The following is a 13,002-nucleotide window of genomic DNA, read 5'->3' on the forward strand; positions in this document are numbered from 1 at the left end:
TTTTTGGAACGAACATGATTTTATGCCCACTGAGCTGTCTTTTAAAATTTTTTAAGTAGAACTATCAATAAAGCACTTTGTAAATCAAGAATAATTTACTTTTTTATAAGTATGTAAATTTTATCATATCAACGTTATTTTATTAAAGAATTAAATTATCTTATAGGTTTCATCTTTCGCACTCTAAACATTCTTCTACTTCAATTTCCTGACTAAACCTCTAGAACAATACAAAATGTGAACAACATATAAAGAAAAACTAATAATTGGTTTCAAAAATAGATTTTTATTCTAGTATGCCTTGTACAACGAACAAATTTTTGTTCAGTATCAAGTTGCTACATGAATATTTAACAAATCTAGAAACTTTAATTGTTAGACTGCAGTTGATGACAACTCAATGGAAAAATTATTCAGCACTCAATGAAGAAAATAATTCTTTTAGAAAAATGTTGCTCGAGGATATCAATGGATAATATTTTTATGAAAAGACTTCTTCAGAGAATTAATTATTATTATTATTGCCGCTAGGTGGCGAAATAGATACATTCGATCGTGCGTGTCTAACCAATTTTTTGTTGTTTTTCATTATTATTAATTATTGATGGAGTTCTGCGGAGTTTGACGAATTGTAGTGTTTATCTTGTTTTGTTATTGAACTGTTTTTTGACTTTGATATAGGCGTTTTTTGATCTGCTAATTCAGTATTTAGTTTTCTAACCTCAATTGGTTGAAACATTTCTTGAACAATTTCTGTTTCTTTTATCATCGTGTATAGTGCTTATATTGATATTTGATTGTTTTACTTTATTTTTTTTTCTTCTTCAATTTATATGCACTATGAGTGATTGTGTTGATAAATGTACAAAATGCAATAAGGACATCACACGTGTTCCTCCAATTTTGTGTAAAGGATGTAATCTGCCTTACCATCCTGGTTGTACAGCACAGTTATCTGTGTTATCTAATGGTGCCTTTTCAAAGTGTTGTGGACAAAGGTCATTGTCCCCTTCAGCAGAATCATCACAATCAACATCTAATTCTGAAGGCATTTTAAGAGATATTCGTGATCTGACTATTGTTGTTAATAATAATCATGCATCACTCAATAGCAATTATAGATCACTGAATAACAACTATAATACTATGTCGTCGAACTTTGCTGAGATGAGTGGCAGAATTGATGAAGCGTTGACTAGGCTGTCAAAAGTAGAAGGTAGGATTGCTAATTTGTCAGAGCGTATTGCTGTTGTGGAGGAGAAACTTGATGCTCCTGTGGTTGGTGTGAATACTGATTTTGATTTGACAACCTCAACCAGTCATTGCATAAATGAAATGGCTGATAGAGAGGAGAAGAAAAAAAATTTAGTTTTATTTAATTTACCAGAAACATCCTCCACTACAGCTGCTTCTGGTTCTATTTCGGTTACTAACGATGTTAGTGATCTGGTTGTTAATATGTTAAAACCATTTACTCCCGCCACGGACCTACATAATGTAAAGGCGTTTAGAATTGGCTCTCTTACGCAGGTTTCTCGAAGACCACGCCCAGTGAAATTGGTGTGTGTGACGGAGGTGAGGGCACGAGCAATCCTGAAAACATTTGCCGCTGCCAAGCAGGACAAAGTACATTCAAAGACTTTATCAAATCTGTGGATGACACAAGACAAGACCGTGATGCAGAGGGAGGAGATAAAGGCTGTAAAGGCACAGCTGGAAGCTCGGCGAGCAGAGGGAGAAATGAATATTTCAATGGTGTTCCGTCGTGGTGTCCCCACTATAATTCAGATCCCTCCCCGTCGTCGAACAGCCACGCTGACTATCCAGATAGGAGACAGCAAGGAGAAGTGACCCCTCCCAATGCTTATTGTGTTTTCCCCTCTTCTCGTTCTTCTCCTCTTCTACAGGTTTACTACCAAAACGTCAGAGGTGTGCGTACTAAACTACATGAACTGAGACAGTGTGTCTCTATGTTTTCTTATAGTGCTTTTGCTCTTACAGAAACATGGCTACATAAAAATATTTATTCAAAAGAGCTTGGCTTCATTAATTATGACGTTTTTCGTTTTGACAGGAGTAGTGTTACGAGTGAGAAGTCGAGGGGTGGTGGAGTTTTGTTGGCAGTTAAGAATAATTTGAAAAGTTCTTTACTTGTTTCTCAATCTTCAATTGTTGAATACTTATTTGTTAAATTTAAAGTGCGTGACAAATTAATATTTATTGGTTGTTTTTATATCCCCCCTAACTCATCGCAATCTGTTTTTTCTGAAGTGTGTAAACTAATTGAAAATATTTACGAACACAATATTAATTCTATATTATGCATACTTGGTGATTTTAATGTGCCTTTTATTAACTGGAATGTTGGGGGTGATATTCCTCTTTGTGATATTAATTTTGATCTCCCTTACCATCAATTTTCGATTGCGGCTTTGTTTTTTGACATGATTGATTATACAGGCTTGAATTGACTTGGTTTTTGTTAATACAGATTTTTTTTATGTTAATTTGATTCATGATTCGATATTACCTATTGATAGTTATCATCCACCACTTTTGGTGGATATTTTGTTTGATCAATTAATTACTGCCGCTCATCCTGAATCGTCATCGGGAAACCTTGTGTATGATTTTAAAAATGCAAATATTGCTGGTATTGTCTCAACGTTGAATGCTACTAATTGGAGTGAGTTACTTGACGCTGAAAATGTTGATGAGTCTGTTAGCAATTTTTATAATTATTTATATGAAATTTTCAATATTTATGTGCCTTTAAAATTTTTAAGGACCTCACATTTTCCGCCATGGTACACTAGGGAGTTAAAAAGATTAGTTCTCGAAAAAAAAATTGCGCATTTAAATTATGTAAAAAACAAAAATGACATCAATTATTTAAACTTTTCAAATTTGAGATCCGAATGCAAAAAATTATCAAGAATTTGTTATAATGATTTTGTGATTAATACTGAAAATTCTATTACTGTTAATCCTAAGGTGTTCTGGAATTACGTTAATTCATCTAGATGTGAAAATTTTATACCTGATCATATGTTTCTTGGAGATGATAATGGAGATACGCCATTGGCTGTTTCTAATCTTTTTGCAAAACATTTTAAATCGGTTTATACAATATCAAATCCTCAGATCTCCAATGAATCTTTTAATTATAATTTTGAAGTTAATCTTCAAAATATGTATATTTCTAGAAATGATATTTTTAATAAGATAAAGAATATTGATGTAAATAAAGGTCCAGGACCTGACAAAATTCCTGGTTCTCTAATTAAAGCAAGTGGTTATTCGCTTATTGAACCTTTGTTTATTATTTACAATAAATCATTAAACTCTTCCTCCTTTCCGACTGAATGGAAAAGGGGTATTGTTGTTCCCGTTTACAAGTCTGATAATAAAAATAATATTGTTAATTACAGACCAATTACGATTTGAAATATTTTTTCAAAAATTTTTGAAAGTTTGATTTTTGATATTCTATATGTTTCTGTATCCAGTACTATTATTGAAGAGCAGCATGGGTTTGTGAGGGGTCGCTCTACGGTAACAAACCTTGGAGTTTTTACTAACTTTTTGACTGTCAACCTAGAGATTGGTAAACAGATTGATGTTGTCTATGCTGATTTATCTAAGGCGTTTGACAAAGTTGATCATAAATTATTATTGAGGAAGCTTGTTGCCATGGGAGTGTGTGAGAGCTTTGTTTCTTTTCTAGGAAGCTATCTTTCTGACAGGTGTCAAGTAGTTAAAGTAAAACATGATTATTCTGATCCTTTTTTTGCAACCTCAGGCGTGCCTCAGGGATCTAATCTTGGCCCACTTCTCTTTGTTTTATTTATGAATGACATAAATTCTGTTTTTGTTCACTCATTATTTCTATTGTATGCAGATGATCTCAAATGTTATAGGATTATAGGTCCTTCCCAACCATGTCAGGATTCTTCGGATCTTCAGTCTGATTTGAATCGCCTGTCTGATTGGTGTGACCGTAATCTTATGACTATTAATATTAAGAAGAGCAATATAATATCATTCTCAAAGAGAAGTATGTTAATATATCACTATACTCTTGCTGGTGAAGAATTGATCAGAGTAACAAAAGTAAGAGATTTGGGAGTACTATTGTGTAGTGATCTCTCGTATAATGAACATATATCAGAAGTGATCTCAAGAGCTTTAAGATCTCTGGGGTTCGTCATGAGAAATGCGTCGGTTTTCTATAATTCTGCGACATTGAGAGTGTTATACTTGACGCTTGTTAGAACGATAGTTGAATATGCTGTAGTTATCTGGTCACCAATTTATGTATATAATATTATTAGACTTGAACGTATTCAAAACAGATTTCTCAGATTTGCAGCAAGACAGCTTGCTATACCATATGATGCTCATTCACATGACTATGATAACTTGCGTTCAATACTTAACATGCCTATGATCTCTTCGCGTTTTCTTTATGCTGACTTGATTTTTCTTTATAGACTTGTAAATGGTATGATTAGTTGTCCTACTCTACTTTCAATGGTTAATTTGTCAGTTCCTGGAAGGTCGAGGAGATATAATTCTCTTTTTTCTGTTACTTATCACAGAACTAATTATGGTAATAATGCTTTGAATAATAGGCTTAGTAGAGAGGCAAATTTAGTTGCAAATGATATTGATTTTTTTGATGACAGGTATTCCAGATTCACCTTATTATTGCGTAGATTAATATTGAATCATATTAATAATGTTCCTACCTAGCTATAAATTAATTAGCTTAATATTAATAAATTGAAATTATACTTAGTTTTAAGAGTACCTATGTACGAAAGGGCTTGTCCCGTTAACTAAATAAATAAATAAATAAATTATTTGGAATCGGCAAATAGAATTCGTCACTTCAATTGTATTTTTTACAGGTAAAATTAGAATTACGTTTGTAGCGGTAGCGCAATATTTGTATTTAAAAATTGTATTTTTAAATTTGATATTATATGTAACATTCTCATACAACATTTACACACTACACAAATTGTCAATCACATTTTAATGTATTTTTAACAATTCATTATTTAGGGTAGAATCCAATGCTTCGCAATTGTAGTCTAGTAGACTAGACTACTTAATAGGTTTTTAAATGTGTCGCTCTAGTATTGCAAAGTAAGTAAATGAGATGTCTTATTTCTCATTTACTTTTAATTGATTTTTAATGAGTTTTAGACTATAAGAAGGGTGTACCTTATGTACAAGACACTCAGTTCGAATTTGTCCACCACGTAGTGCCCTTCGTCATTCGCACAATTTATCCGAACATTTCACTCGTTAAAAAATCCAAAGTTAAATTTAACTTGTTTAATAACCTACATCTTTTATAATAAACTGTTAAATATATTGTTGTACCTTATTTATATTTCGTGTATAATTTCAATTCCTTTAACCTATCCCACAAATTGGTGACCCCGACGTGATCGCGAAATATTAATCGTGGGAAGTTTAAAAAGTGAAAAACAGTATATAGTGACAAATTGTTATTAAAAATAGTGATAATATACAGTGACAATATACAGTGAAAATATACAGTGATAATTTACAGTGTCAATACACACTGTCAAAACAAACGCTACCAATTGACATTACCAATTGACACTGTCAATATACACTGTCATTATACAGTGTCAATACACAGTGTCAACGTCGTAACAAACTTGTGACAACCACGCAACTACATAGTGCCGACGTTGTGCCGACGCTGTGCCAACACTGGGGCAATATTGACAAAATATAAGTGACAACAGAGTGACTTGTTGGTGACAATAGTTTGTGCAGTGTTAAAAGTTTTTCTTTGGTTTTTTTTTGTCACAATATTTATCTAAGTTAAAAAAAAAAGAATCAAAATGACGGGTAATACTGAAAACAACGATTCCGTCAGTAGAGTCGCGTTTAAAATGCCAGCCTTCTTGCCCGCGGATTCTGAGTTTTGGTTTTTGCTATTAGAAAGCAGCTTTGATTCGGCGGGAATTACGCAAGACGCGACAAAGTTCGGTCACGCGTTGAGTGCTCTTGATCCGCGTTACACAGTGGAAATTCGTGATGTTCTCTTAAAACCAAAAGCTGAGAGAACATTTGAGCTGCTCAAAACAGAGCTCATAAAGCGAATGGGCGCTTCTCAGGAGCAAAATACGCGCCGCCTCCTGGAGAACGAACCGCTCGGTGACAGGAAGCCAACGCAGTTCCTAAGACATCTCCGCAATCTGGCTGGACCAAATTTTCCAGAGGATGTGCTCCAGACTCTGTGGCTTGGACGTTTACCGAAGCACATGCAAGCCATGCTAGCAGCACACAAGGATCTTCACCTGGACAAACGCGCCGACATCGCGGACTCCGTCGCGGACGCGTACGGAAGTTTGTGCAACGTCGCGGAAACGCACACGGGTATGTCGAGTGCAGTGCAATCAAGTTCCACCGCTGGAACGTCATTCGAGGCCCGGTTTGCCAGCCTAGAACAAACTCTTGCACTTGTGCTTCAGAAGTTCGCTTCCCTGGAAGTAAATCAAGTGTCGCGTGGTCGCGATCGCTCACGGTCCAAATCGCGATTTAAATCTCGTTCGCATTCCAGGGGGCGCCACCATCAATCCAGCGGCATGTGTTGGTACCACTGGAAGTTCGGCAATGACGCGCAAAAATGTGATAAGCCGTGCAATTTTTCTAGTGCGGGAAACGATGCGGGAAGTCGTTAATGTCGGCCGACGACATCTCTCCCGGAAAATCGCGCCGACTTTTCGTGACAGACGACTCGTCAAAAATCAGGTTCCTCATTGACACAGGTGCGGATCTATGTGTGTTTCCGCGAATACAACTCCCTCAACAACGCGCAAAGTCGAGTTATGAACTTTTCGCGGCCAATGGAACCGTCATCCCCACTTACGGAACGCAAATTTTGAACCTTAGTTTAGGTTTGCGCCGTCAGTTCACGTGGAGATTCGTCATCGCCGACGTGGAGAAGCCTATCATCGGTGCAGACTTCCTGGCTCACTATGGACTCCTGGTGGACCTTCAGAAGCAACGGCTCCTGGACCAAGCAACTCATCTTACCTCCCAGGGTGAAGTAGTTGAGTGTACAGTCCCCTGTGTCAAAACCATCACCGGGACATCACGATATCACGAGCTCCTTCAACGATATCCTGAGATAACACGTCCAGATGGAGCTGCAAGAACGGTTCAGCACTCTACGAGACATCACATCCTGACAACGCCCGGACCACCAGTCGCGCAAAAACCACGACGACTTGCACCTGACAAATTAAAGATCGCAAAAACTGATTTTGCAACGCTTGTCAAGCTGGGGATCGCTCAACCATCCAAGGCCTCCTGGTCATCACCGCTGCACATGGTCCCGAAGAAGGGGGACGAATGAAGGCCATGTGGCGACTATCGTGCCGTCAACGCGAGGACCTACCCTGATAGGTATCCGATGAGGCACATACAGGATTTCTCGCACGCTCTTCAAGGTAAAAACATATTTTCAACAGTTGACCTTGTTCGAGCCTTTAACCAGATTCCAGTCGCTGAGGAAGATGTTCCGAAGACCGCAATCACCACGCCCTTCGGACTCTTCGAATTCAAATTCATGACCTTTGGGTTACGAAATGCTGCGCAGACGTTTCAACGCTTCATGGATGAAGTGCTCCAAGGATTGGATTTCTGTTACGTCTACATTGACGACATCCTCATCGCATCTGCGACACCCGAGGAACATCTGAAGCACCTGGAACTCATCTTCGACAGACTCAGGAAGTATGGGGTAGTTGTCAATCCAGCCAAGTGTGTGTTTGGCCAATCAGAGGTCAAATTTCTCGGCTACCTAGTTTCTGCTGCAGGTACCAAACCATTACCTGACAAAGTTGAGGCTATTCGTGCCTTTCCACGCCCGGAAACAGTCAAGCAGCTGCGCCAGTTCCTGGGGATGCTCAATTTTTACAGGCGTTTCCTACCTGGTGCTGCCAAGGTCCAGGCACCGCTCAACGACTTGCTACTAGGGAACACAAAAGGAAAAGCTCCCGTTCTTTGGACACCAGACTCCGTCGAGGCTTTTGAAGCAAGCAAGGAAAGCCTCGCTGAGGCTACTATGCTCGCTCATCCTGATCCTGAGGCACCCTTGGCCATCTTCTGCGATGCTTCCGACTTTGCTGTTGGTGCATCTCTTCAACAGTTGATCAATGGCAGCTGGCAGCCTTTAAATTTCTTTTCCAAGAAATTAAGCCCAGCTGAAAGGAAGTATGGAGCTTACGACCGTGAGCTTCTTGTCATTTACTTGGCCATCAAGCAGTTCAGGCACATGGTCGAAGGACGAACGTTCACCATCTACACTGATCACAAACCAATCACTTTTGCCTTCCAGAAGAAGAATGATCAGTGTTCTCCTCGACAGTTCCGCCATCTTGAATTCATCAGCCAATTCACAACTGACATCAGACACATCTCAGGCGAGGATAACGTTGTAGCTGATGCTCTCTCACGCATCTCTGAAGTTGAAGCCGCCCTAGACTACGAAGCTCTAGCAGCCGCCCAACGCGATGACGAGGAGTTGAAGGTCATCCTGGAAGATACAGAATCTGCCCTGCAGCTCAAGCTGATCCGGATTCCAGATGCAGATGTCTCGATTTTCTGTGATGTTTCCACTAGGTCAGCACGACCATTCATCACAGAAAAGTTCCGGAAAGCAGCCTTCAACACCGTCCACAGTCTCTCACATCCTGGAGTTAAATCTACGGCTAAGCTCGTAACACAGCGTTACGTATGGCCGTCGATAAAAACTGATTGCAGAAATTGGGCCCGCAGCTGCATCGAGTGCCAGAAGTCAAAGGTCTCACGCCATGTCTCATCACCTTTAGGCAACTTTGCATCACCGTCTACTCGGTTCGAGCACGTGCACCTTGACATCGTCATCATGCCATCTTCTGAGGGAAAACGATACTGCCTTACCATGGTTGATCGATTCACTAGGTGGCCAGAAGCTGTACCAATGGAAAACCAGGAAGCTGATACTGTCGCTCGAGCCTTCTACAATACCTGGGTTGCTCGATTTGGAACTCCATTGAGGATCACGACCGATCAAGGTCGTCAGTTCGAGTCGCACCTATTTAAACAGCTTAATCGTTTATTAGGTACCACTCACCTTCGGACAACTGCCTATCATCCATCCGCCAATGGAATGGTGGAACGTCTCCATCGGCAGCTAAAAGCTGCGATCATGTGCCATCAATCCAACCGATGGACTGAGGTGCTACCAACTGTGCTGCTTGGGATTCGAGCAGCGTGGAAGGATGACATTAAAGCAACATCAGCTGACTTAGTGTATGGTCAGTCCCTTTGCCTTCCTGGTGAATTTCTTGGTCAAAATGGTGGCAGCAGCAGTGACGACACTAACAACCCAGCTGATTTTGTTGTTGTGCTTCGCCAACAACTACGCAACGTCAAGCCGTCTAAAGGATCTCGTCATGGAACCAAGAGAGTATTTGTCTTCAAGGATCTTGCAACAACCGAGCAAGTTCTTGTCAGACACGATTCACCAAAACAACCACTGCAGCAACCATACGATGGTCCCTTCAGGGTCATAAAAAGGTTCGAAAAGACCTTTCTCGTCAGCATCAATGGTCGCGAAGTAAATGTCTCGATAGATCGCCTAAAGCCAGCTTACGTTTTGGCTAATGATCCTGAGGACATTGTTTTGTTATCTCCAGATACCAGCAGCCAGGAAGCTGCACCTTCGAAACAGGTACCAACACCAGAACAAGAGGAATTTTTGGTACCACACTCTACAAGATCTGGCAGACGCGTGCGCTTCCCTGATCGCCTGCAGGGTGGTTTTTCATAATCGTTAACCACTAGCAGGGGGGTACTGTAGCGGTAGCGCAATATTTGTATTTAAAAATTGTATTTTTAAATTTGATATTATATGTAACATTCTCATACAACATTTACACACTACACAAATTGTCAATCACATTTTAATGTATTTTTAACAATTCATTATTTAGGGTAGAATTCAATGCTTCGCAATTGTAGTCTAGTAGACTAGACTACTTAATAGGTTTTTAAATGTGTCGCTCTAGTATTGCAAAGTAAGTAAATGAGATGTCTTATTTCTCATTTACTTTTAATTGATTTTTAATGAGTTTTAGACTATAAGAAGGGTGTACCTTATGTACAAGACACTCAGTTCGAATTTGTCCACCACGTAGTGCCCTTCGTCATTCGCACAATTTATCCGAACATTTCACTCGTTAAAAAATCCAAAGTTAAATTTAACTTGTTTAATAACCTACAACTTTTATAATAAACTGTTAAATATATTGTTGTACCTTATTTATATTTCGTGTATAATTTCAATTCCTTTAACCTATCCCACACGTTCTAAAAACGTTTTAAAAACATTTTATGAACGTTCTTTGAAAGATAACTTTTTTTTCCACTGAGTTCTCTTTTTAAACTTTTTAAGTAGAAGTCACAATAAAACACTTTCTAAATCAAACATAATGTACTTTTTTAAAATTATATAAATTTGAATGGTAAAATATTTAAAAGATTAAAGGAAATTAGTTTTATGCAAAAAATTTTGAGGATATTGAAGTCTTTAATGGATCATGAAAACGATCAATCAATTTTGACTTATTTCAGGTAAAATGAAAAATTATTAAAAATAAATTGCAAATGATGAAAATTTTTTTGTGATAAATATAAAATATTCACCAGATGTAAATAATATTTTTTTCTTAATTTCCCATTATAGACATGCAAGATCGACTCCACATCATTCTGCGAACAAATCGGCGTTATCAATAAGGAAAAAAATGTCTTCCAATTACTAATGAACAGGTATATGTTTTTATCTCACCATGGTAATAAAATTTTTTAAATTTAGCATTACAGACAATTTTAAAATATATAATTTAAAATTTTTAAAACCGCCTAACAAGCTTATTTTTTCAGATTAGAAATTTTTACATTTCATTGAAATGAAATATCTTCACTTGAGCTGCAACAAAAATCGTTCATCATCACTTAATGAAGAAAGTAATTCTCGTAGAAAAATATTGCTCGAGAGTATCAATGGACAATACTTGGATACTTGACTTTCTTTTTTAGGGTTCCGATTATACAATTTAATTTCTTTCCTGCATCTGCATCTCAATGACAACCGTGGACAACATTTGCAGAAGTCTTGGAATTTGTATATAAAGCAGACACAAAAATCAATCAATGATGAACTTTATTTTTTAAAATTTTTTCGGAAATCATAATAGAACGTTTCAATTGACGCTTGCCAAAGCAGTTTAATTGTTCCAGGTAAGATTGGTATTCAATAAAAATGATTTGTAAGTTCTGAATATTTTTTTATTCTACTTCAAAAAGTTTTTAAATCCAAAATTAAACATTTGAAATATCTATTTGTACATTTACAATTTATTTATTCCGAAATTTATTTTTCAAATTTAAATTTTACAGTTCAAAAAACATTCCACTACATTTCCTGCCTGTACATGTGACACAATGCAAATTTCTGATTACATTAAAAGAAAACTAATAATTGATTTCAAAAATAGATTTACATTCTTGTATGCCTTGTACAATGGTCAAATTTTTTGTCCAGTTACAAGTTGCTACATGAATATTTAACAAATCTAGAAACTTTAATTGTTAGCCAGCAATTGATGATAACTCAATGGAAAAATTATTCATCACTTTGTGAGGGGAAGATTAAAAGAAAATAACTACATGTATAGAATTTTGAGGATCGAAGACCTTAATGAGAAAAGTAATTCCAGTAGAAAAACGTTTCTCGAGACAATTAATGGACAATATTTGGATGAAGAGAATTTTCCAGAGAATTTATTATTGAAATCGTCAACAAACACTCGTCAATTCAATAACATTTTTTACAGGTAAACTAATAATTAAATGAATATGAATAATTCAAGAGAAGATTTTGCAACTATATTTTAAACAATATGTATTTTTTATTTAAACATAAAAAATTTTGAAACCGCTGATTTACAAAAAAAATGTCTTTAAATGTTTTAGTTCTAATTCTCACTCCCGTCATGTACAATAAAATCATTATCCTGTTAGAAGAAGCATTGCTTTAATGTCTTATCGAGGGAAATAGTAAATAACCATCAATTACTAATAAACAGGTACAGAATTCTATTCCATTACGTTCTTAAAGTAACTCTAGTTTCATGCTACTGCAACTTTATCAATTAAGATTTAAAAAATACAGTCATATAAGCTTTAATAAATTTAATTGTAACAATTTCTTTAAAAGTTTATTATTTTTTAGCGAATAAATTAATCCGTTTCTTCACCCTTCTGCATCTGTGACGTAATATAAAATACTGACAACATTCAAGCACCACTTTGAGGGAACAAAAATTTGGATATAGAAAAAATTGCTTCCATTAATCTTCGAACAACAACTATGTCGCCAACGACTGGTAAGCCTTAGGCGCCGTCGTTTCAGTTGACCACTGGGTAATATATTTGTTTTTATAAAAAAATTTCGTTTTCTTATGTTTTACTATTATAAAATTTACAATTTTCTTTAAAAAATTTTTATGAAAAAACAATATCATCAAGAGATTAATGAAATCAACGATGATTTTCGCCTTTCAATTCTTGGTGGTTCAACTCACAATTTAGAAAAATTCTTGATATAATATAGATATTTCTATTGAAGCTCATCAGTGCAATTTATATTTTTGTTAGGTAAATTTCGTATTTAATATAAATAAGTTACCATTTTTCAAATAAGATGAGTACATTACTTTATTGAGAAATTAATTTTTCTTGTAGGTTACTTTTTTCTCCACTTCAAAAACATTCGACTTCATTTCCAGCTTTACTTGTGGCACAACAGTAACTATGAACAACATTCAGAGAAAGCTAATAATTGGTTTCAAAAATGGATTTGCATTCTTGTATGCCTTGTACATCGGCCATACTTTTGGC

The 13,002-nt window shown here is 36.5% G+C and overlaps 2 protein-coding genes across 2 annotated transcripts; both read left to right on the forward strand.

Annotated features, from left to right (window-relative positions):
- Positions 1-5,888: 5,888 nt before the first annotated feature.
- On the forward strand, positions 5,889-6,731 carry LOC127287844 (uncharacterized). Its single transcript, XM_051314966.1, has one exon. The coding sequence runs from the start codon at positions 5,889-5,891 to the stop codon at positions 6,729-6,731; it is 843 nt and encodes a 280-aa protein (XP_051170923.1).
- Positions 6,731-7,408, forward strand: LOC127287845 (uncharacterized). The gene has a single exon (XM_051314967.1). The coding sequence runs from the start codon at positions 6,731-6,733 to the stop codon at positions 7,406-7,408; it is 678 nt and encodes a 225-aa protein (XP_051170924.1).
- Positions 7,409-13,002: the final 5,594 nt, after the last annotated feature.

Source organism: Leptopilina boulardi, unplaced genomic scaffold (assembly GCF_019393585.1).
Source record: "Leptopilina boulardi isolate dan_hultmark-lab unplaced genomic scaffold, ZJU_Lbou_2.1 LbouV2_373, whole genome shotgun sequence".
In the NCBI taxonomy this organism is placed as follows: domain Eukaryota; kingdom Metazoa; phylum Arthropoda; class Insecta; order Hymenoptera; family Figitidae; genus Leptopilina; species Leptopilina boulardi.

Bases quoted from the DNA above. Each gene is read 5' to 3' on its own strand.
- LOC127287845 (XM_051314967.1), top strand. From the start codon at position 6,731: ATGTCGGCCGACGACATCTCTCCCGGAAAATCGCGCCGACTTTTCGTG.
- LOC127287844 (XM_051314966.1), top strand. From the start codon at position 5,889: ATGACGGGTAATACTGAAAACAACGATTCCGTCAGTAGAGTCGCGTTT.